Raw genomic sequence first — 25,714 nt, forward strand, 5'->3', positions numbered from 1 at the left:
TCATCATCACAAAGGGTGTGAAAGAAAACTTTGGAAAATGGTGCATATATCTATGGCCTGAATGGTGGTGACAGTTGCCCTGGTGTTGATTCATCCCCAAACTCATCAGCTGTATATATTAAATAGGCATAGCTTTTTACATGTCAAAAAACTAGTGAACTACTTATGCTAGAATGTGGATGAATTTCAAAACATTGTGTTAAGCGAAAGAAGCCCAAAAAAAGGATAGCATTATATAAGAATCTGTTTATGTGAAATTACAGAACAGCAAACTATAGGACAGAAGGCAGATCAGTAATTGTCAAGGGTGAAGCTGGAGGGAGATTAACTGCAAAGGAGTATGAAAGGATTTTCTGGGCTTCTGGAAATGTTCACACATCACACTATGATTGTGGTGGTGGTTCTGTGAATGGATACATTTGTTAAAATAATTTGAATGTGCATTTAAAAGTGGTGAATTATATTTTATATTGTTTATACCTCCATGAAGTTGATTAAAACAATCAATTTGAGTAGAATAGAAAATTGAGTGCATCACTCTAAGTATTATCTCCTAAAACTTTTGGTTTAGGTATGTGTGTGTGTGTGCATATATGTGCACACATTCACATTTCTTAACAGTACAACTTGTATTTCTTTTTCTTTTTTAACACAGTTTGTATTTCTTACTGTAGATTGCAATTAAAAATATTTCAACACCCCTTATCGGGAGCATTGAGAGTTCTAACTCACAACAAGTGGTGGGATCAAAAGAAATCTGCTGGGCCAGCTAGGACCTGAAATGCTCAGGTGTCCCCAAGTACAGATGTGGTCCACATGGGAGACAGAACAAGCAGAAGTGTGGTCACCTTCAGTCCTATTCAATAAGGCCTCCAGGTACCAAGGGACTCCAGCAGCAGGAAGTTGGATGTGACTGATTGGAGGTGAGGCCAGTGAAGAGCAAGAAACAACTCATGGAATTGGAAATGCCTCAGCTGTGCCTAAGGAACTTTAGGAAGGAGGGCTCCACCAGGAAACCTCAAGAGACCATATATATACGTTATAGGAGGGAGTGCCCACTTGAGTGTCTGTCATCCCAGAAAGGCAGAAGCCAGCTTCCACAGTACCAGCTGGAGTAACCTCCTTCCCACTCCTTTCCCCAGGCTAGTTAGGGGAAGTCAACCCAAGAGACAGGGAAGAATCCATCCCTGCCTGGTCCTCCCCCTCACTCACACCACTGCCAGCTTCATTCTGAAACTTGCCTGCGCTAGGGGAGGAGAAAGCTCTGATTAACCATCTCCAAACTTGGCGTTCCATTTACTTACTAAGAGACTACAAGACTATGACATATACTGCCCACCTACTGTCTATCACCGAAGAGAATGGAGAATGTGTTGAAAAGCCTTTGGTTGCCAGAATTTTCAACCCAAGTGCCCAGGAAAATCTCTCACAGAAGGAAGTTTAAAGATACAGTGGGGGACAGAAAATTAAGTAAGTCATGAGTCTTGCTTGCTCAGTATGTGGGTTACATAGGGTTATTATATAAATTAACTAAACATGTATATATTACACATATTTATATTTATATATTATGATGATAATATTCTTATAACATGGTAGGTGCTTGACAATAATTCATTCATTACTTTCAGGTAACCTTTGAACATATACCCTCATGATTACAATGTCTAGAAGAATGTTTAATTTTTGTTCCAATATCAGGAAAGATGCTACATGGCTTTCTGTATCTGTCCTCTTTCTTTGGAATCTAAGCACTACTGTAGGGATTTTTAATCTGTCTTGATCACTGATTTACTCCCTTTACTCAAAGGAGACTCAGCAAACATGTGTCAAACGAATGAATGCAATTTGAAGCCAGAATCTCTCCCCAGTAACATACCTTCCCCTTCTGCCCCAGGCTGAGTAATCTGGATCTCAGAATATACCAAGTCTCTTTCTCTGGGATGCACTGAGAAGGAAAAAAAAAAAACAACAACACTTTGTAAGCAGTCCCAGTCAGTGGGGTATGCTACAGATGCTTCTTCATAGACAGTTGTTTACCATGAATGTCTGGGATACTTAGGGAGACCAGGGCCTTTTGCCAGGCCTCAAAACAAGTGCCTTTCTCTGGCTCAGGCCCAGAACACCTTCCTACCAGGGAGTCCTCACCATTGATGTACAACTGCTGCAGCTCCACAGGGGCAGGGCACATGCTGTTGAGGGGTCCTGGTGGGCCTACGGTCAGGGGTCTCCTGTAAGATATAGAAACACTGATCATCCTTGGAACATTATACTATACATGAAAGTGGGATAGAGAAAAAAAAAAAAAAGAGTGGGGAGACGTCATCAGATCAAGGCCAGAAGAGTCTTTGACGTCATAGAAATGATCATCTCATAAATAGAACAGATACTCTCATTTGGTAAAAAAAAAAAAAAAAACCAAAAACCCAGCCTCATCATCAGGAGGAAGTGTCTTCACAGCATTCTGCCTGGCTAATTCAAGAAGCAATTAGACACAATCCATGATCCAAGACCCTAAGACCGAGACACTGACACAGATAGAAGAACAAGACCATATTTACCAAACCAAACTTAAAAACACAAAATTTGATGAGCAAATAAGCACATTTGGAACAAAAACGAGGATTAGTAGAAGCTGAGACCTCACTGTAAAATCTAGGACTAGCAATCATTTTATACAGTTATAGTAACATATGGTCTAACTATAGGACTATTTGAACCAGAAATATTTTGTGCCAATCTAGAAAATCTATAACCTTTAGTATCTGGAATGGATAAATTTGAAATAAGAAACTGATCTATTTATGTGGGAAAATCCATTGTATACGCTATTAGAAGGATTCTAAGAAGCTGTGATTATGGTCATTTTAAAGAATGTGAAAGTGGGAGCATCAAGCCACAGGGACATAGAGAAATCACTTGGCCTAATCTTGTAGCCCCACAGTTCTGCATATTTTCTTCTTGGGAAACCAGAAGACTGAGGCCTCACCTGCTTGTGTCTCCCTGAAAGCTGTCTCCTGCAAATAAAACAAAGGCAGATTTGTGTCAGCAGAGGGAGCCCGTTCTCAAATATCTCACACATATGTACTACACAAGCTGTGTGCTGTGCTGTGCTGTGCAGTGCTCAGTTGTGTCCAACTCTTTTGACCCCATGGACTGTAGCCCGCCAGGCTCCTCTATCCATGGGGATTCTCCAGGCAAGAATACTAAAGTGGGTTGCCATGCCCTGCTCTAGGGATTCTTCCCAACCCAGGGATCAAACCCAGGTCCCCGGCATTGCAGGCAAATTCTTTCCCATCTGAACCACCAGGGAAGCACAAGAATACTGGAGTGGGCAGCCTAGGTCTCCAGGGAACTTGCCGACCCAGGAATCAAACTGGGGTCACCTGCACTGCAGGTGGATTCTTCACCAGCTGAGCTACCAGGAAGCCCATGTGTTGCCTAAGAGAGTCAATTCAAATGTGGGTGCAGTCTTGGATTCTCGTGAAAAAGAATTGAACCAAGCACATAACTTGCTTGGGTCAGGGCTACACATTGCTATGTTGAATATGCAAACATCTGAGACTTGATTAGGGTTCAAGGCTGTGTTGATATACCTTAGGAAATAGTTCAGTTCAGTTCTGTTCAGTTGCTCAGTCGTGTCCGACTCTCTGCGACCGCATGAATCACAGCACGCCAGGCCTCCCTGTCCATCACCAATTCCCGGAGTTCACTCAAACTCATGTCCATCGAGTCGGTGATGCCATCCAGCCATCTCATTCTCGGTCGTCCCCTTCTCCTCCCACCCACAACCTTTCCCAGCATTAGAGTCTTTTCCAGTGAGTCAACTCGTCGCATGAGGTGGCCAAAGTATTGGAGTTTCAGCTTTAGCATCAGTCCTTCCAATGAACACCCAGGATCGATCTCCCTTAGAATGGACTGGTTGGATCTCCTTGCAGTCCAAGGGACTCTCAAGAGTCTTCTCCAACACCACAGTTCAAAAGCATCAATTCTTCGGCGATCAGCTTTCTTCACAGTCCAACTCTCACATCCATACATGACCACGGGAAAAACCATAGCCTTGACTAGACGGACCTTGGTTGGCAAAATAATGTCTCTGCTTTTTAATATATTATCAAGGTTGGTCATAACTTTCCTTCCAAGGAGTAAGCGTCTTTTAATTTCATGGGTGCAATCAGCATCTGCAGTGATTTTGGAGCCCCCCAAAATAAAGTCTGACACTGTTTCCACTGTTTTTCCATCTATTTCCCATGAAGTGATGGGACCAGATGCCATGATCTTTGTTTTCCGAATGTTGAGCTTCAAGCCAACCTTTTCACTCTCCTCTTTCACTTTCATCAAGAGGCTTTTGAGTTCCTCTTCACTTTCTGCCATAAGGGTGGTATCATCTGCATATCTGAGGTTATTGATATTTCTCCCGGCAATCTTGATTCCAGCTTGTGCTTCTTCCAGCCCAGCGTTCCTCATGATCTACTCTGCGTATAAGTTAAAGAAGCCAGGTGACAATATACAACGCACTTCTTTTCCTATTTGGAACCAGTCTGTTGTTCCATGTCCAGTTCTGACTGTTGCTTCCTGACCTGCATACAGGTTTCTCAAGAGGCAGGTCAGGTGGTCTGGGATTCCCATCTCTTTCAGAATGTTCCACAGTTTATTGTGATCCACACAGTCAAAGGCTTTGGCATAGTCAATGAAGCAGAAATAGATGTTTTTCTGGAACTCTCTTTCTTTCTCCATGATCCAGCGGATGTTGGCAATTTGATCTCTGGTGCCTCTGCCTTTTCTAAAATCTGCTTGAGCATCTGGGAGTTCACAGTTCACATATTGCTGAAGCCTGGCTTGGAGAATTTTGAGCATGACTTTACTAGTGTGTGAGATGAGTGCAATTGTGCAGTAGTTTGAGCATTCTTTGGCATTGCCTTTCTTTGGGATTGGAATGAAGACTGACCTTTTCCAGTCCTGTGGCCACTGCTGAGTTTTCCAAATTTGCTGGCATATTGAGTGCCGCACTTTCACAGCATCATCTTTCAAGATTTGAAATAGCTCAACTGGAATTCCATCACCACCACTAGCTTTGTTCATAGTGATGCTTTCTAAGGCCCACTTGACTTCACATTCCAAGATGTCTGGCTCTAGGTCAGTGATATGAAATAGTAAATACAACAAAATTGTTTTTCTTGCAGAGTAGTGTGGGGCTATAGGTGGACTTCCAGGAGAATCTTTGGTTATGCCCAGAACCTCAGACTTTACCTCAGGTTTGTTAAGGACACCTTGATCAGAGGTCCAAAGCTCCATACATCCAGCCCAGTGCAGGATACACAGGAGGTGCTCAGAAGGATCTGGTGAGTTGAGTTGAATTAAGTTAAAAACACAGAGTTGTGCTTCCCTGGTGACTCAGACAGTAGAGCATCTACCTGCAATGCAGGAGACCTGGATTCGATCCCTGGATAGGGAAGATCCCCTGGAGAAGGGAAGGGCTACCAACTCCAGTGTTCTGGCCTGGAGAATTCCATGGACAGAGGAGGCTGGGGGCTACAGTCCATGGGGTCGCAAAGAGTGGAACATGACTGAGCATACACTCAAAACACAAAGTTAAATCATGTGGGTAACTGCACTAGAGCTGAAAGAGCGTTTGTGTATGTCTTCTACACAAGATTTTCTGACATCTGAAACTAGCCTGACCTGGGCTAAAGCAGGATGGCTTTGGAAGCACAACAGATAGTATGTGGGAGAAACTCTCTCCTCTGGGTGGAGGGGGAGCCAGTAGCCTGACCTGTAGAGAGCGGAGCCATTGGAATAGAAGATGCTGGTCCCAGGCTTTGACTCAAGGACATCTCTGAGGAAGAAGGATAGAGATTAGTCAGCTCCCATTCTCAGTCATTTCTTCGTAGAGCCTTTTAGTTTTATTTGATTGTCCACTTATGGGGGATGTAGGATGGGCTGAAGTATCTAGTGGACCGGTCTGTTTGGACCAAAGAAACTATCCAAGGAAACCATTTGAAGTTCTCGAAACTTTACATTAAAATGTTTATTCCCTCCCCATCTTTCACCTGAGGCTTCATAAATTAGACTACCTGTTAAGAAAACTGCCTTTTGAAGAACGCATGTGAGCCCGTCTATCACCACTGGGATGGTGGAGAATGGTAATGTGGCAGTTTCCAAGGCTGCAATGAATGGGGTGTCTGAGGCAGGGACAGGTTGTGGAGGTTAGCAAAGGGTAAGAGAGAACACAAACCCGGTTTCCTCTGGTGCCAGCAGTAAAACAGCAGGGCCACAGCCAGGAGAATGCTGAGTGATCCCCCAGTGGTTCCTCCCGCAACAAGGCCTCTTTTAATCCCTGGGATGCCTGGACAGAAAAAGTGTGTGTATGAGCCTCAAGGGGAGGGGTCTAGAGCCTGGAGTGCCTTGAAGCCCTGGAAACTTTCCTTGGCCTGGTGGGGTCCCGTGCGCTGGGAAAGGGAGGGCTCTAAAAGATAGGGACCCATGGGGGCCGTTGAGTACTGGAGCAGGACTGTGTGGCACAGGAAGCAGGTTTCCACTGTGGGAAGCACAGTCCTGAGCTTACATATGACAGGAAGCGACTCACCACACAGGGGCAGAAGGCCGGAGTCTGAGGGGACTGTGGCAAAGGGGAGAAAAATAAGCCACTCCCTCCACTGACCCTCTGACTTCACTTCAGACATTGATATTTGGAGGGACATCTATGGTTTTCCAGGTGGCTCACTGGTCAAGAATCTGCCTGCTAATGCAGGAGACACGAGAGATGTGGATTGGATCACTGGGTCAGGAAGATCCCTTCAACAGAAGGCAACCCACTCTAGTATTCTTGCCTGGAAAATTCCCTGGACAGAGGAGCCCGGCAGGCTATATAGTACATGGGGTTGAAAAGAGCTGGACATGACTGAGTGACTGAGCACACACACACTACATCCTCTATCTGCCTAACCCGTTGTCTACCTATTCTGCACTCTTGTAATTTGGCCATTTGGAAATTCCCCCTAGACATCTGAAAAGATGTCATGACAATGACTTGGCAGAATCTAACTTGGAACAGCAACATGCCTGAGAAAGAAAGCAAGTATCTCCACTGATTAGGGCACTAGTTGAACCAACAGTAACTCTGATATTGCTCTCCATTAAAATAACATACCGGGACACCACAATGAAATGACATCAGTTTCCTTCCTCCTAGAAACCTGAGTTTTATGTGCTTTGGAGAGGTGGGGAAAGAAACTGATAGAAGGAATAGACTAAATTGTTGGAGAATTTTGATTTTTTTCATCAGATCCATTTTCCAAGGCCAGGGTGCCCTCTCTCCACTCCTATTCAACATAGTTCTAGAATTCCCAGCCAGAGCAATCAAGCAAGAAAATAATAATAATAATAATAAAAAGCCTCAGAATTGGAAAGGAAGAAGAAAAATTGTCTCTGTTTGAAGATGATGTGACCTTATATAAAGAAAAATCCTAAAGACTCCCCAGAAAATCTGTTAGAACTAATTCATAGAGTTGCAGAATGCAATATCAATACAAAAATCAGTTGTGCTTCTATATAACAACAAGGGATTATCTGAAGAAGAAATAAAGAAAACAATCCTATTTTCAACAGCATCAAAAACAATAAAAGAGTTATTATTGATTGCAAATTTAATCAAAGAGATGAAAGAGCTGTATATTGAAAACTATAAGATATGGTCAAAAAAATGAAGACACAAATATATGGAAAGAAATCCCATGTTGGTGAATTGAAAGAATTAATATTGCTAAAATGTCCATACTGTTCAAAGCTATTGAAGCCAAACAGATTCAATGCAATCTATATCAAAATTCCAGCATCATTTTTTATAGAAATTAAAAAAAAATTGTATGGAACCACAAAAAGATACCAAATAGCTAAAGCAATCCTGCAACAAAAGAACAAAGCCAGAGGCTCTACACTTCCTGATTTCAAACAATATAACAAAGCCTGAACAACCAAAATAAATTGGCATTGGCATAAAAACAGAAACACGAACCAGTGGAATAGAATCAAGAGCCCAGACATAAACCTGTGACTATATCATCAACTAATATTTGTCAAAGGAGTCAAAAATATGCAGTGGAAAAGATAATCTCACACTAATATTTGTCAAAGGAGTCAAAAATAGTCAGTGGAAAAGATAATCTCTTAATAAATGGTGCTGGGGAGACTTGCTAATTCACATGCAAAAGAGTGAAACTGGACCTCCATCTTAAACCACTCACAAAAATTAACTAGAAATGTATTAAAGACTTTAAGAACAGAAACCATAAAACCCCTAGGAGAAAATATAGGGGAAAAGGCCTTGGTAATAATATGAGGAAGTCATACAACTCTATAGCCAAAAAAAAAAAAAACCCTCAAATAATAATTTTAAAATGGACAAAGGATCTGAATAGTCATTTTTACAAAGAAGACATGCAAAAGCCAACAGGCACAGGAAAACGTGTTCAACATCACTAATCATCAAGGAAATGCAAATCAAAACCACAGTGAGGTAGCATCTCACACCTGTTACAATGGCTTTTTTTAAATAAAATTGTTTGAAATCAGAGCATAAGCAAAAGAATAAAAGTAAGTTTCCAAGCCTTAGTTTAATAAAACAGTCTAGGTTATGGTGTTCTTGCCTGGAGAATCCCAGGGACGGGGGAGCCTGGTGGGCTGCAGTCTATGGGGTCGCACAGAGTCGGACACGACTGAAGTGACTTAGCAGCAGCAGCAGCAGATTATGGTGTCCTTGGACTGCAAGGAGCCCAACCAGAGCCAGTCCTAAAGGAAATCAGCCCTGAATATTCACTGGAAGGACTGATGCTGGAGCTTTGGCCACTCGATGCAAACAGCTGACTCATTGGAAAAGACCTTGATGCTGGGAAAGATGGAAGGCAAAATGAGAAGGGGTCAGCAGAGGATGAGATGATTAGACAGCATCACTGACCCAATGGACTTGAATTTGAGCAAACTCTGAGAGATATTGAAGCCTGGCTTGCTACAGTCCATGGGGTCATAAAGTCAGACATGACTTAATGACTGAACAGCAACAAGATTATGGTGATTTAGCAAAACAAAGGAAAGCAAGAAAATGTGTTACACTTATACCAAATTAAGCATGTTGAGTTATGCTACTGATGTACACAACTTTAATTTTGCTTTACACTTTTCATCAAAATTAACTTTATTCCCTATAACTTAAAAAAAAAAAAGGAGACAGGAAATAATGTGTTGGTAAGGACAAGGAGAGAAGAAAACCATTGTACCGTGTTGGTGAAAATGCAAATTGGTGCAGTCACAGTAAAAACCAGTATGTAGACTCCTAGAAAATTAGAAAAAAGAACTATTATATGATCTAGCAATCCCACTTCTGGGTATATATCCAAAGAAGATGGAATTACTATCTCAAAGAGATATCTGCATCCCCATGTTTACTGCAATATTATTTACAATAACCAAGATATGTGCAACCTGAATGTCACTGATGTACGAATAGACAAAGAAAGTGTGGTATGTATGGGGCTTCCCTGGTGGCTCAGTGGTAAAGAATCCCCCTGTCAATGCAGGGCTACAGTCCAAATGGTCACAAAGAGTCAGACACGACTGACTGACAAAGCACAAGCCAATGCTGGAGACACACGTTGGGAAGGATCCCCTACAGAAGGAAATGGCAACCCACTCCAGTATTCTTGCCTGGGAAATCCCATGGGCAGAGGAGTGTGGTATGCTACAGTCCATGGGGTCACAAAAGAGTCAGACATGACTTAGCAACGAAACGACAACAAACACACACTATTCAATCATGACGGAATATGAATGTGATAGACTATTATACAACTATAAAAAAGAAAATTCTGTCATTTGCAACAACATGAATGAAGCCTGAGGGCATTATGCTAAGTGTAACAAGTCAGACAGAGGGAAAGACAAATACGATCTCACTTACATATAGCATCTTTCAAAAAAAAAAAAAACAACTCACAAAAACAGAGAATGAATTGGTGGTTGCCAGGGATAGGGGGTGGAGGGTAGGAGAAATAGGTGAAGGTGGTCAAAGGATACCAACTTCCAGTTATAAAATGAGTAAGTCTGGAGAATGTGACGTATACAAGGGTGATTATAGTTAAGAATATATTGTAAATATATTTGAAAGTTGCTAAGATAGACCAACCTAGACAGCATATTAAAAAGCAGACATTTCTTTGCCAATAAAGGTCCGTCTAGTCAAGGCTATGGTTTTTCCAGTAGTCATGTATGAATGTGAGAGTTGGAGTATAAGAAAGCTGAGTGCTGAAGAATTGATGCTTTTGAACTGTGGTGTTGGAGAAGACTCTTGAGAATCCCTTGGACTGCAAGGAGATCCAACCAGTCCAACCTGAAGGAAATCAGTCCTGAATATTCATTGGAAGGACTGATGTTGAAGCTGAAACTCCAATACTTTGGCCACCTGCTGCGAAGAGCTGACTCATTAGAATAGACCCTGATGCTGGGAAAGATTGAGGGCGGGAGGAGAAGGGGACGACAGAGGATGAGATAGTTGGACAGCATCACTGACTCAATGGACATGAGTTTGAGTAAACTCTGGGAGCTGGTGATGGACAGGGAGGTCTGGCGTGCTGCAGTCCATGGGGTTGCAAAGAGTCGGACACGACTGAGCGACTGAACTGAACTGAACTGAAGATAGTAGAGTATAAAAGTTCTTATCACACATACACTCACAAAATTGCAACTGTGTAAGGTGATGGATGTGTTAACTAACATTTTTGTGGTAATAAATTTGAAATATATGCATGCAGCAAATCACTATATTGTATACTGTAAACTTACATGATGTTATATGTCAATTATATCTCACTATAAGTGGAATAGCAACAAAAAGGAAGGCATAAACTCTAAAATTGGGCTGTCAGGTTAGAACCATTCCTCTTTTTACTACCTGTATGGCCAGCAAACTTTATTTTATCTTCCCTGTTCATCAGTTTTCTTATCTGTAAAATGGAGATAATGGTAACTATAGCAGTACTATTGTTGGTGGATTAAAACGAGTTAATAAAGTGCTTTGAATGGTTCTTAACATATAATAAGTGCTATGTCTATGTAAGTATCATCTCTTATTCTTTGCCCTTACATTATGCCCTCAGTTCAGTTCAGTCACTCAGTCATGTCTGACTCTGCAACCCCATGGACTGCAGCATGCCAGGCTTCCCTGTCCATCACCAACTCCCGGAATTTGCTCAAAATCATGTCCGTCGAGTTGGTGATGCCATCCAATCATCTCATCATCTGTCATCCCCTTCTCCTTCTGCCTTCAATCTTTCCCAGCATCAGGGTTTTTTCTAAAGCCCTGCTGCTGCTGCTGCTAAGTCACTTCAGTCGTGTCCGACTCTATGCGACCCCATAGACGGCAGCCCACCAGGCTCCCCCATCCCTAGGATTCTCCAGGCAAGAACACTGGAGTGGGTTTTCATTTCCTTCTCCAATGCATGAAAGTGAAAAGTGAAAGTGAAGTCGCTCAGTCGTGTCCGACTGTTAGCGACTCCACGGACTGCAGCCTACCAGGCTCCTCCATCCATGGTATTTTCCAGGCAAGAGTACTGGAGTGGGGTGCCTTTGCCTTCTCCTCTAATGCCCTATACCCTCAGAAATTTCATGGCCCTTTGCCCAGTTTCAGGGACACCCTCACACATTAGGCTCACTTTCACACAGCACCAGGTGGCACGATGGAAAGAATCTACCTGTCAACGCAGGAGATGCAAAAGTTCAATCCCTGGGTCGGGAAGATCCCCTGGAGTAGGAAATGGCAACCCACTCCAGTATTCTTTCCTGGACTATTCCCTGGACAGCAGAGCCTAGTGGATTACAGTGCTTGGGGTCACAAAGAGTCAGACACAATTGAGCATGCACACATGTATGCATGCACACAGCACTACCTTAGCAAACTTCAGCCCATTCTATGGACTGAATTGTGTTGCACCAAAATTCATAAATTGAAGTGATTCTAACCCTAGTGTGATGGGTTTGGAGATGGTGCCTTTGAGAGGTAGTGAGGTTTAGATGAGGCCGTGAGAACGGTCTTTGATGATGGGATTCAGTTCAGTTCAGTTCAGTTCAGTCGCTCAGTCGTGTCCGACTCTCTGCGACCCCATGAATCACAGCACGCCAGGCCTCCCTGTCCATGGATTAAGCCCCTTAAAAGAAGAGATTCCAGAGATCTCTCTCACTCTCTCCCCAACTCTGTCACATGAGGACACAGCCAGAGGGCAGCAGTCTGCAAGCGAGGAAGAGGGGTCTCTCCAGAAAGTAACCACGCCAGCATCCTATTTCAGTCCTGATCTCAGACTTCCAGCCTCTGAAACTGTAAGAAATAAATTCCTGCTCTTATAGTCACCCTGTCTACCATATCTTGTTATAGCAATGCTGTACCTTGGCACTAGTGGTCCAGGTTATTTCAGAGTTTCTATCCTGCTATGATATTTGCTATGCTATATGATATTTCTAAGTACAGAGATTTTGCAGGAGGTCCACAAATTAAAAAGAAGACATTCTGGTTCTGTTGCGTATCAACTGAATCCTTGAAATCTGCTTAAACTCTGAGATCATGTTTCCTTGCAGAGCAGTTGTGAGAATAAAGTGAAATTACATGTGTGAAGGAACCAGTTCACTGCCTGTATCAGAGGATGCTGATTCATTCTACTGACCTTAAAAGGAAAGTTAAGAAATTTTACATGTAGGTGTGAATTAACAACAGATTCACAATTATTCTCTTTCAGGGATTGTAAGCAAACTTTTCAGTATAAGAGTCTTCCTGGACTCATATTGAGTGCAGTAAATCAGACAGAGAAAGACAAATATCACATGATATCATTTATATGTGGAGTCTGGGGAAAAAAGAGGGTACAAAGTAACTGATCTACAAAACAGAAATAGTTACAGAAGGGTAAAACAAACTTGGGCTTCCCTGGTGGCTCAGATGGTAACATATCTACCTTCAGTGCAGGAGATCCTGGATTGATCCGAGGGTCTGGGAGATCCCCTTGAGAAGGGAATGGCTACCCACTCCAGTATTCTTGCCTGGAGAATCCCATGGACAGAGGAGCCTTGTGGGCTATGGTCCATGGAATTATGGAGTCGAACATGACTGAGTGACTAAGCACAAGCATACAAAACAAAGTTATGATTACTAGGGGATAAATTAGAAGATTGGGATTGATATATGCACAGTGTGCATGCAGGCTGAGTTGCTTCAGTCATGTCTGACTCTTTGTGACCCTGTGGACTGGAGCCCACCAGGTTCCTCTGTCCATGGAGATTCACCGTTGCCATTCTCTTCTCCAGGGGATCTTCCCAGCACAGAGATCAAACCTGGGTCTTCTGTATTGCAGGTGGATTCTTTACCATTTGGGCCACCAGAAAGTCCTATATAGCACAGGATATAGCTCAATACTCCATATATAGCTCAATACTCCATAATGACCTATATGGGGAAAGAATCTTAAAAAGAATGGATATATGTATATGTATAGCAGATTCATTTTACCGTACACCTGAAACTAACACCACATTGTAAATCAACTATACTACATTAAAATTTAAAAGAAAATCAATTAACAACAACAACAAAAAAGCCTTCTTGGAGAAGCAATGCTCCTACCCTCAGTGTCACTCTGGATTCTAGTGCGTTCAAGACTCTTCAGAGGGTGTCTTTAGGTAGCTTTCAGCTTAGCTAATCTCTTTTTCCCTTCGCCCACCTGATTCTTGAAATGTCATTTTAACAGTATTTCAGGCTTAGTCTCTGCCCTTCTCTGCTGGGAATTACACCCAATATTACTGTTCAAGAAATTTTGAGGGTGAGATGCAGACCCTCCTGTGGTATCTATTTGGGGGAAGACATGTCAGTTCCCCTGACCTGGTAAGGCCCTGCTTTATCACGGGACATGCCTCGAGGGAGTTGAAGGGAAAATTGTAGCGCAGCTGTGCCCTTAGCATAACAGCCCCTTCATACAGCCACTAACCGAATTGTTTAGGTTTGTGGCTCAGTCAAGACTGACTGGTTTTATATAAACAGCACAGTTCTCTGCTTATTTAGCATGGTGCATAGTGGTACTTCAAAAAACTTTGACAATGGTTTCTGTCTCCCTGAGCTAAAAGATTGTATTGAGGTTCAAATCCAGGCTGCTAGGTAGAAGCTTTGTGACCTAATGCAAATCAGCAAACTTTCTTGAGTTTCACTCTCCGTGTCTGTAGAACGGAGATAATGATATCTTTCTATTCTAGGATTATTACTATGATAAGCAAAAGTGATATATGCAAAATACATTCATTCAGCAAATATTTACTGAATGCTTATTATGAGCTGAGCAGTAGAACAGGCACTTGTAATAACAAATGGTCAAAATAGAGATCTACCTTCATGAAGCTACTCTGGGAGGTGTGGAAGTGTTGAAAGTGTCAGTCACTCAGTCATGTCCGACTCTTTGTGACCCCATGAGCTATAGACCGTCAGGCTCTCTGTCCTTGGGGATTCTCAGGCAAGAATACTGGTATGGGTTGCCATTCCCATCTTCAGAAGATCTCCCCAACTCAGGGACTGAACCCAGGTCTCCTGCATTACAGGTGGGTTCTTTACCATCTGAGCTACCCGGGAAGCCCTCATGGGAGGTGTGGAAGGAGACAGCAAAGACTACATGGTATGGGAGTTGGTGACACATGCTGCAGGGAAGAATCAAGAAGGACCAGGAGAGGGAGGGTCTTGGTGAAGAGCTGCTACACTGTATAGTATGGCTGGGAAGGTCTTATTGAGAAGGTGAGTAGAGTTCTGAAGGAGGCACGGGAATGAGCATGAGGATATCAGGGAAGAGCATTGCAAAGGCCCTGTGGTGGAATGTGACTGAAAGGTTTGAAGAAGAGACAGGGGACCCTGGTGGCTCAGGTGGAGAAGGGGAGTGGTGAGCCATTAGGTCACAGTAGTAGGACCAACAGATCACCAGGACCTGGTGGAATGTTGAGAGGACATTGGTTCTCTCTCTGAAGGAGATAGGAAGCCATGGGCAGAAGAGAAACATGATCTGATTTATGGCTTAGAGTTCCTTCTGATGCTGTGTTGAGAACATGCTGCATAGAACCACAGATGAAGCAGAGAACAGTATTATTGCAATCATCCAGGTGGCTTGGATCAGGTGGAAGGAGTGGACACGGTGGGAATTAGTCATATTCTGGTGATATTTTGAAGGCAGAGCTATCGGATTTACAGGTAGATTTGAAGTGGAGGGTCTAGAATGATGCCTGGCTTTTTGGCCTGGACAACTAAGAGAATGGAGCTGTATACACACCAAGTGAAAGCTTAAGCAGGCACATATTTGGGGTAAAAAATCACAAATCTGGTTTTGAATGAATTAAGTTTAACATGCCAATTAGCCAATCCTGTGAAGTAGTTAAGTACTTGAATATATGAGTCTTGGGTTCAGACTAAAGATCTAGGCTGTAGATTGAATTTGGGAGTCACGGGTATATACAAGTTTTAACTGTATTTTAAGTCACAAGATTGGGTGAGATGATCTAGGGAGTGGAATCAGAGAGGAGAAAAAGATAGAGTCTTGGGAGGATTTCCCAAAATATAATCACTAAAAATGTGATATGCCCAGTTGTTCCATCGTGTTTGATTCTGTGCAATCCCATGGACTGTAGCCCACCAAGATCCTCTGCCCATGGGATTTTCCAGGCAAGAATAACAGAACGTGGTGCCATTTCCTAATCCAGGGGAAAATGTGATGAAGGTCCCATAATGAAAACTTAAAAGGAGCATCTGATGAATAGGTATAATAGTGCCTATTGGCGTGAGGAAAGCCTGATAGTGACGGGTCTGAGAGAAAATGGAAGTGAAGACAGTGAGTGGAGAGAAGGGGCTCAAATATAAAGGGAAGCAGGAAAATCTTTGCTTTCCCGTAGTTAGCCCAGGATGCAAGTGAGCCTGAAACAGAGGCTCACTTCTTCATTTCTTCAGTGCCAGAATAGCTGAGTGGGAACCTGGCTTGACTTTATATAACTCCTTGGAGACAGATGAAGGGAGAGAGAGAGATAAGCTAGGACTGTGCAATCCCAAAGGAAGACTTTCTCCTCTATGGACATAAAGGGGCTCTGTATTCACTCTTGGTACTTGTAAGTTTCTTAACTTGCATGCCATTTGGTACTAAGATACTGTTAGACCCTCTGTAACAGAGTGAAATGATGCCTTAGATCTTTGGTCCTGTGGGATGATTTACTGAAAAGAGAGTATAGTTGACACTTAGGACTATGGAGCTATGCCCTACCCGAGATGGCTGGATGGCATCACCGACTCGATGGACATGAGTTTGAGTGAACTCCGGGACTTGGTGATGGACAGGGAGGCCTGGCGTGCTGTGATTCATGGGGTCGCAAAGAGTCGGACACGACTGAGCGACTGAACTGAACTGAACTGAAAACACTACTAATGACATAAGGCTGTTCTTGGAGAGCAGCAAAAAAAATGGATCAGCATAAAGGCACACAAAATCATCCCCAAGGGGTGAAATGGTTCCTGGACAGCATTGGCTCACTGGAGTACCTCCTTACAACCTGAATTATTGATATTTAATGGAAGAAAGTGTCTATCACCTTGGAAGATGGCAAAGTGGAAATGGAATTTTAAAAGGAGAATCATAAAGATAGTGTTGGCTATGTCCACCCCTAATTTGAGAAATATGAGAATAAATAAGTTCAATGGGGATTAACACTTACTTCTCACAGTGACGTTCACTGCCTCGCTCTGGACGAGGCCATAGCCATTGTCAGCTGTGCAGTAGTAGCTCCCGGCATGGCTCTCCCTGATAACAGGGATCTCCAGCTCTGCTCTCTGGGAGCGCTGGCTTTTCTGCCCCAGACTTTCCCTCGTGTCCTCTCTGTGCCAAGAGAATGTGGTGTTCCCAGTGCCTTTGGCCACAGAGCAGATGAGGACCAGCGTCTCCCCTTCAACCACCTGGTCATCTTGGGGCTGGGTCTGCAGGAGGGCTCCAGACACAGGGATTCCTGTGTGAACACAGGATGACAGGTGAGGGCATGATGGGAGGGGGATGGGCTGGGATGTTGGACAGGGGAGCTTTTATGAGACTTGAAGATATACTCTTCTGTGGGTGCTAGCACTGTAGCCTAGAGATTGCAGATTTCATACCTAGAGCATCACTAAATGTATTAACCTTTTCATCCTGATAGACGGGCTCCAGGAGAGAAAAATTGACTCTCCTTGGAAAACTGTTTGGGTTTTATGTCATGTCCTAGCTGTCAGTCTGAACTATTTTGATCCCAGAGAGATAGTACCAATAGTCGCTATCATTACATTGGTTTAGACTACATCCTTTTCCACCAGTCCTGCTTTGGTACTTAAGACAAGCCGACATTTACTGTATTTATCTTTCCATGTATGCATGTCCTCCTCTTCCACTTTACACATCACACTGTTGTTACCAGTTGAGGTCCACCTCTGTGGTTATGTGTTTTCTAAACAGTTTCCCCAAAGACCTGACATCCTAGAATCTGTCGATTCCATAGCGAAGCATTTAGCTTCTTGTTTTCATTTTGTTTTCCCCAACTCTGTATCTACCTCCATGAATCACCTCTGTCATTTCAAGGCACTGGAATTTTAAAGAAAGGCTAAGTTTTTAGAGAAATATAGATGGAAGCAAAATCCTGTATTTATTATAGTACCTCACTTCTCATGAGATCTAAGCCTGGAGCCTCTGTCAGGCTGACAAAATCCATCTGTGCTGGGCAGTCCCTACCCCCATGGGGCCAGACAGAGCAGCCAGGGGAGACATCACAGCCTGGCCCTTCAACACTCACTCTGCACGTCAATCTGAAGTGGGGGGCTGCGTTTGTGGATGCCACCGGTCACTGTTTCAGCACCACACCAGTATGATCCTGAGTCTTCTCTCCAAATGGCTGTGATCTGAAGGTCCGGGGACCTGCTCCAGTTTGAGATCACGACCCCGTAGTCTCTGAGGAACACAAAGTGAAGCCGAGTGTCTTGCCGCTCCAGCGGGAGCCGTGTCCCACAGCTCAGGTTTACAGGGTTCCCCTCGATAGGATGGGAATCTGTGACTTCCAGCTTTGGACGTGAAAATAGTTCTAGAGAGAAGAGGGAAACCAAGCTCTCAGTATGAGGCCAGTTTGGATTCTTGGTTCCAGAAAACTTCAGACATCCAACAAGACAAACTTACTAGCCCCTCTATTACATTTTTCTTTCCCATGACTATTTAAGTTAAATTACTCCACTCTCTCTACCTCTTGGAGGAGGAAATGGCAACCCACTCCGGTGTTCTTGCCTGGAGAATCCCAGGGACGGGGGAGCCTGGTAGGCTGCCGTCTGTGGGGTCGCACAGAGTCGGACACAACTGAAGCGACTGAGCAGCAGCAGCAGCAGCTCTACCTCTCAGAGGACTTTGGTCACAAATTTATCCAACATTTGGTATGGTATCGACTTATATAGGGAATTTCCTGGAGGTCTAGTTGTTAGGACACTGTGTTTTCACTGTTCTAGAGCCCTGTTTCAATCCTGATCAGGGAACTAAGAAGATCCCACAAGCCATGAGGCACACCCAAACAAATCAGTAAACAAACAGAAAAACTATTTACATAGATCCCCACTCAGGTGCCCAGTTTACCCCACCCTGACACTGCTAAGGAAATGTGTATGAAATGAAGGGTTTACCTTGAATTTGAATATTTGTCTGACTTGTTTTAAATACATAAGCATTTTCCAAGAATGCAATGCACTGGTAACAGCCACTGTTATTTAAACTTGCTTTTGGTATCAAAAGATCCAAGCTTTCATCAGAACTAGAAATAATTTTTCGATTCCAAATATACTTCACAGCAACCAGTTTCTCTCTCCCCCTTTGCTGGCATCTCAGAACCAACTCATCACCTTCAAACACAGAATACGGCACCTGGAGGATGAGGGAGGCTGGAAATCACACAGAGATAAGACACTGTCATTCAGGCACTCTTTCCTCCAAGTCTCCTGAATTGCAGAGTTTTTCTTTTCTTCCTTTTCCTTCCCCAGGATTTAGTCTCCTGATCCAAGCTCATTCATCTCCTTCCAAATCAGTGTGACTTGCTTCCGATACAATTCCTAAATAAATCCTAGACACATCTATTTAATCATGCAAGGACAGATTCAAAAATAAAAGGATTCTAACATGGAGAGGAAAAGCTGAGAGACGTGACCAAAATCTCTGACATCGTTGAATACAGCAAAGATCAGCACCAACTTGCTGACTAAATAACAGGAGTTATCAAAGATGTTTTGGAGAAATACACTAGGAAGTGTTACAGGGCATTGAAGTGCACTAAACAGAGGGTTTGTGGTCATAGACACAAATCCAGGGTCCAGAGACAGTAAATGTGGTCCACTCATGAAACTCTCATGCTCTACAGATTCTGATTAGAGGCAAGTTCTACCCTTTCTTTCTGAGATGACAGCACTGAATGCCTGCTCCTACTGACCAATGCCTGGGAAGTGATCAAACCAGGGGTCCCCAACACCCAGACCATGGACAGTGGCCTGTTAGGAACCAGGCTGCACAGCAGGAGGTGAACAGCAGGCAAGCAAGCGAAGCTTCACCTGTATTTACAGCTGCTTCCCATCGCTCAATTACCACCTCAGCTGCACTTCCTGTCAGATCAGCCGCAGCATTAGATTCTCATAGGAGCATGAATCCTACTGCACCTGAATCATCCCAAAACCATCCCCTTACTCCCTCCTCCATGGAAAAGCTATCTTCCACTGAAATGGTCCCTGGTGCCAAAAAGTTTGGGGACCACTGCTCTAAATGAAGATCTTTGGAATAGGAAAAGCTGGACCAAGAGATATGTGTGCCAGTTATAGAGAAAAGTAGTGGAGAAGGGACAAATCCTAAGACAGGTGAGGACACGAGGCTTGAGGCTGGAGATTTCCCACCTCTGAATTCTTGCTTTATGGCACTTTTTACTTTCCATTTTGTGCTCAGCACATTCATGTAGACGCAATTTCTCCCAAAGGCGGCTATAATGTCGTTAAAGACAGGACCCGCGACAGTCTCACTTCTGAATCCCCTAAAACTAACTCCTTCCTTTAATTATGTAAGTGTGCAAGATGTCTTCTGATTAATGTTAGACGTTTAAACTCTGATGTCAATAGTAGTTTGAAAAACACCTATAGACAATGATGGAGGTTGGACGTGAAACTGAAAGATCAAGGTTTAGAATAGAATGAAGACTTTCCTTGGAAAATCCAGGGAGCTAAGATGTACTGAAACCGCGTCCCAAGTTTTCACTAAATCACCTACTTTCTCACCTGAAGAAAAGATCAAGTGCACAGGGTTACTTGGGAGTGAGCCTGGGGCCTGGCACCTGTACTGTCCAGAAGCACGAACCTCAAGGGTATTTCCTGGAGTTTCACGTGGACGTGCTTTCCCAGAGAACCAACGGTAGCCTTGTAATTTCTCTTGTGCATAGACGTGAAATCCATTGCAAGTCAGATTCACTCTCTCTCCACGGAAGACAGTGGTCCACGGAGGCTGGATGGAAATCACGGATTTGTGTATAGCAGCTGGTGAGAAGAGAAATAAGTCTGAGGTGAAGGTGCCTGCATCCCCACCCGGGCGGTTTGTGTGGAATGGACCAGAAGACCTGGCTTTGGAGAATCTCTGAAAGAACCTGTGGCTGGGCTGCTGTTTCCCCGGTTTTCAAATTTGCTGACTGCTTGTCTCAATCAAGAGTGTCAGCAGCTGCTCTACGGTCTACGGGAGAATACTGGCCTTTCAGAGGGCAACCCCAGCAGGACCTACTGAGCCTGGGAGGTCAGTGATGGGAGACTTGCCAACCCCCTTACCTTTTCCAACAGGCCACATCCTCAAGTAGATTCCTCCTGGGCTCCTTCCCACCTGGACTTTTCATGTTACATACACTTCTCTAAGATGAGCATTTGTGTGGCAAGGCCACAAAATGGGGTGAGGGGTTATAGAGGGAGGCAGTGTAGGAATTTGGGGTCAATTCCACAGTTATGAAAAAGGGTCTAAATAGTATTTTTACCAACAAGAAGTAGGTAGGGCTGGTATGAGCAGGCTGTTGTCTGAAGTGGGAATTACCCTGAAATAACTACAAAGGGTATGAGTGCTGGGAACTAGGTGCTTCTAAATTGCCACACCTCAAAGATACTCTTTCATGAAAATAAAATGTGGGCCCTGCATAAAATCAAGCCTTAAGATCTTTGAATTATTGATGGACAGAAGCTGGAGAATGTAAGGGTAAATACAAATTTTTTTAAAAAAGAGGTTTCATTCTCCCTGTTGAAAGTAAGAGGAACAACTCTCTCTCTCTCTCTTTTTTGTTTTTCAGAATTTCTTTCAAATGTATGCGAATCTTTATAATTGCTAAAAAGTCTCTTGCCTGTCTCACAACTCGGAACCATCTTTCTCAAAAAGGAACCATCTTTTGTAAATGCAGTCATGTAGGGGGACAGCTCCTCTGGCTCCTGACTCCCCATTACCATGGAAGGGTAAGAGTTTACCTTTGGTGTGTGCCTTGCTCCAATATGCAATAGTACCTCCAGTCTTACCTAAAGATAAATGCGTGCTAAGTTGCTTCAGTCATGTCTGACTCTGTGTGACCCTATGGACTGTAGCCTGGCAGGCTCCTCTGTCTATGGGATTCTCCAGGCAAGAATACTGGAATGGGTTGCCATGCCCTCCTCCAGGGGATCTTCCTGATCTAGGGATCGAACCCATATCTCCTGCATTGAAGGCGGATACTTTACCCACTGAGCCACTTGGAAAAACCCCTACATAAATATATGAAACAGTTATTTCTCCTCTGGATAAAAGAGAACTAGCCTAATAATTTGGATTTCCCTGGTGGCTCAGAAGGTAAAGAATCCTCCTGAAATACAGGAGATTCGGGTTTGATCCCTGGGTCAGGAAGATCCTCTGGAGAAGGGAATGGATACCCACTCCAGTATCTTTACCTGGAGAATTCCATGGACAGAGGAGCTTGGTGGGCTGCTGTCTATGGGGTCTCAAAGAGTCAGACACAACAGAGCGACTGACACTAAATATGTGGCAAAAGGTGCTGTCAAGGCCTCTGGCTTGAGAACGAATTATTGTTTAATCTTGAAAACATGGATGTAATGGGCTGAATCCTCTTGGCCATGTAAGAGTGAGAGATCCCTTTCTATCTTTGCAATCTCTTGGTGTATTACCTGTGATGGGTGTTGTATTCTGCTTTAATGCTTCAGTTCAGTTCAGTTCAGTTACACAGTCATGTCTGACTGTTTGCAACCGCATGGACTACAGCAACACCAGGACTCCCTGTCCATCACCAACTCCCAGAGGTTACTCAAACTCATGTCCATTGAGTCAGTGATGCCATCCAACCATCTTATCCTCTATCATTCCCTTCTCCTCCCACCTTCAATCTTTCCCAGCACCAGGGTCTTTTCCAATGAGTCAGTTCTTTGCATCAGGTAGCCAAAGTATTGGAGATTCAGCTTCAACATCAGTTCTTCCAATGAATATTCAGGACTGATTTCCTTTAGGATGGACTGGTTGGATCTCCTTGTAGTCCAAGGGACTCTCAAGAGTCTTCTCCAACACCACAGTTCAAAAGCATCAATTCTTCGGTGCTCAGCTTTCCTTATAATCCAACTCTCACATCCATACATGACTACTGGAAAAACCAAAGCTTTGACTAGACCAACCTTTGTTGGCAAATTAATGTCTCTGCTTTTTAATGTGCTGTCTAGGTTGGTCATAATTTTCCTTCCAAGGAGTAAGCGTCTTTTAATTTCATGGCTGCAATCACCATCTGCAGTGATTTTGGAGCCCAGAAAAATAAAGTCTGCCACTGTTTCCCCATCTATTTTCCATGAAGTGATGGGACCAGATGCCATGATCTTAGTTTTCTGAACGTTGAGCTTCAAGCAAACTTTTTCGCTCTCCTCTTTCACGTTTATCAAGAGGCTCTTTAATTCTTCTTCACTTTCTGTTATAAGGGTGGTGTCATCTGCTTATCTGAGGTTATTGATATTTCTCTCAGCAATCTTGATCCCAGCTTGTGCGTCCTCCAGCCCAACGTTTCTCATGATGTACTCTGCATATAAGTTAAATAAGCAGGGTGACAATATACAGCCTTGACGTATTCCTTTTCCTATTTGGAACCAGTCTGTTGTTCCATGTCCAGTTCTAACTGGTGCTTCCCGACCTGCATACAGATTTCTCAAGAGGCAGGCCAGGTGGTCTGATATTCCCATCTCTTTAAGACTTTACCACAATTTCTTGTGATCCACACAGTAAAAGGCTTTGGTGTAGTCAATAAAGCAGAAATAGATGTTTTTCTGGAACTCTCTTGCTTTCTCGATGATCCAACAGATGTTGGCAATTTGATCTCTGGTTCTTCTACCTTTTCTAAAACCAGCTTGAACATTTGGAAGTTGAAATTCATGTATTGTTGAAGTCTGGCTTGGAGAATTTTGAGCATTGCTTTACTAGCGTGTGAGATGAGTGCAATTGTGCAGTAGTTTGAGCATTCTTTGGCATTGCCTTTCTTTGGGATTGGAATGAAAACTGACCTTTTCCAGTCCAGTGGCCACTGCTGAATTTTCCAAATTTGCTGGCATATTGAGTGCAGCACTTTCACAGCATCACATTTCAGGATTTGAAATAGCTCAACTGGAATTCCATCACCTCCACTAGCTTTGTTTGTAGTGATGCTTCCTAAGGTCCACTTGACTTCACATTCCAGGATGTCTGGCTCTAGGTGAGTGATCACACCATTGTGATTATTTGGGTCATGAAGATCTTTTTTGTCTAGTTCTTCTGTGTATTCTTGCCACCTCTTCTTAATATCTTCTGCTTCTGTTAGGTCTATACCATTTCTGTCCTTTATTGTGCCCATCTTTGCATGAAATGTTACCTTAGTATCTCTAATTTTCTTGAAGAGCTCTCTAGTCTTTCCCATTCTATTGTTTTCCTCTGTTTCTTTGCACTGATCACTATTGCTGGTGCTGCTAAGTTGCTTCAGTTGTGTCCGACTCTGTGCGACCCCATAGACGGCAGCCCACCAGGCTCCTCCATCCCTGGGATTCTCCAGGCAAGAACATTGGAGTGGGTTGCCATTTCCTTCTCGAAGGCTTTCTTATCTCTCTTTGCCATTCTTTGGAACTCTGCATTCAAATGGGAATATCTTTCCTTTTCTCCTTTGCTTTTGGATTCTCTTCTTTTCACAGCTATTTGTAAGGCCTCCTCAGACAGCCATTTTGCTTTTTGCATTTTTCCCCCCTTGGGGATGGTCTTGATCCCTGTCTCCTATACAATGTCAAGAACCTCTGTCCGTAGTTCATCAGGCACTCTATCAGATCTAGTCCCTTAAATCTATTTCTCATTTCCACTGTAAGGGATTTGATTTAAGGCTTATTTAGTACTAAAAGCATTTGCTTTCTTTCTTACCTTTGTGGAGAGGATTTCTGGGTCGGTAGATTTTGTTTTAACTTTACTTTCCCACAGTTATTGCTGTGGTTCTTTCTTATCTGAGTGTTTATTTTCTAAGTTTTGTAGTTTCAAGGTTGTGAGAGTAACTGAAGGGTGAAGGTACAACGGTGGCATAAAAATTATTCTGAACTGAGGGCATAAGATAAAAGATTTTATTTATTCATTTTTATTCTGAATTCCCTTATCTGCCTGAAAGCAAAGTCACTGAAAACAGTTCAATTGTCATAAATCAACTCCCCAGGAGCAAACAAATGATCAGCTCTTATCACCAGATACTGAAAGTCAACACCACACCTAAACAGACATTGTGACAACACTAGCTTAGCTCCCATCTATTCTTTTAAGGGCCTATTTATCTTTCCTAAAACTTACTTGTTTTCTAGTATGTGGCCTTCCAGTCAATCCTAAAGGAAATCAACCCTGAATATTCATTGGAAGCGCTGATACTGAAGCTGAAGCTCTGATACTTTGGCCACCTGATGCAAAGAGCTGACTCGCTGGAAAACACCCTGCCTGATGCTGGGAAAGGTTGAGGGCAAGAGGAGAAGGGAGCGACAGAGGATGAGATGGTTGGATGGCATCCCAGGCTCAATGGACATGAGTTTGAGCAAACTCCAGGATATGGTAAAGGGCAGGGAACACTAGTTTGCTGCAGTACATGGGGTCGCAAAGAGTCAGGCCCGACTGAGCAACTGAACAACAAAATAACAAAGTGACTTTCTTGTCCTTCTCCCCTTCTTTCCAATCCAGGTAATACATGATTCCCAAATTCTAATGCATCCTTAGGTTGTATTTTTCTGTGTACTCCTGAAGTTTTTAATAAAAATTTTTCTTTTCTCTTGCCAATCTGTCCTTCATCAGTTTAATTTGCAATCCCCTATTATAAACATAAGAGGATAGTAAAAAAAGTTTTCATCTTTGACATAATAAGAGTAATTGCAAACCAAATTATTCACAAACATCCAAGCAAACTTTCTCACTCCTTTAATGCTACTATCTAGCCAGAACAATGCTTTGATAGGCTAATCTTTCATGGTATGTACAATGAAAATTGACAGTGAAAATGACACTTCAGATTCTGTCAAAGATGCGGTAATTCATAAAGGTGGTAAAAGTTTTGTGAGACCACTGCTCTGACGCCTCCAAAGTCACTGACAAGCATAGTAAAGCAA

General features: G+C 43.2%; 1 protein-coding gene across 5 annotated transcripts in view; it reads right to left on the reverse strand.

The window, feature by feature from the left end:
- The window catches only part of FCRL4 (Fc receptor like 4), a 44,479-nt gene that overhangs the window by 14,481 nt on the left and 4,284 nt on the right, over positions 1-25,714 (reverse strand). For 3 of the 5 annotated variants that reach the window (XM_088835915.1, XM_088835916.1, XM_055403639.2), the window contains exons 3-11: positions 20,354-20,608; positions 18,728-18,982; positions 17,860-18,144; positions 16,762-17,049; positions 6,236-6,346; positions 5,774-5,836; positions 2,990-3,017; positions 2,149-2,231; positions 1,880-1,948 (exon numbers count right to left, since the gene is read on the reverse strand). In XM_088835915.1, coding sequence (XP_088692041.1) covers positions 1,880-1,948; positions 2,149-2,231; positions 2,990-3,017; positions 5,774-5,836; positions 6,236-6,346; positions 16,762-17,049; positions 17,860-18,144; positions 18,728-18,982; positions 20,354-20,608 — 1,437 coding nt within the window. Of the gene's footprint in view, positions 1-1,879; positions 1,949-2,148; positions 2,232-2,989; positions 3,018-5,250; positions 5,340-5,773; positions 5,837-6,235; positions 6,347-16,761; positions 17,050-17,859; positions 18,145-18,727; positions 18,983-20,353; positions 20,609-25,714 lie in introns of those variants that run through there. The other 2 variants (XR_016037329.1, XR_016037330.1) reach the window with 2 other exon arrangements.

Source organism: Moschus berezovskii, chromosome 4, assembly GCF_049115385.1.
Source record: "Moschus berezovskii isolate FMDL1 chromosome 4, NW_MosBer_1.0, whole genome shotgun sequence".
Classification (NCBI taxonomy): domain Eukaryota; kingdom Metazoa; phylum Chordata; class Mammalia; order Artiodactyla; family Moschidae; genus Moschus; species Moschus berezovskii.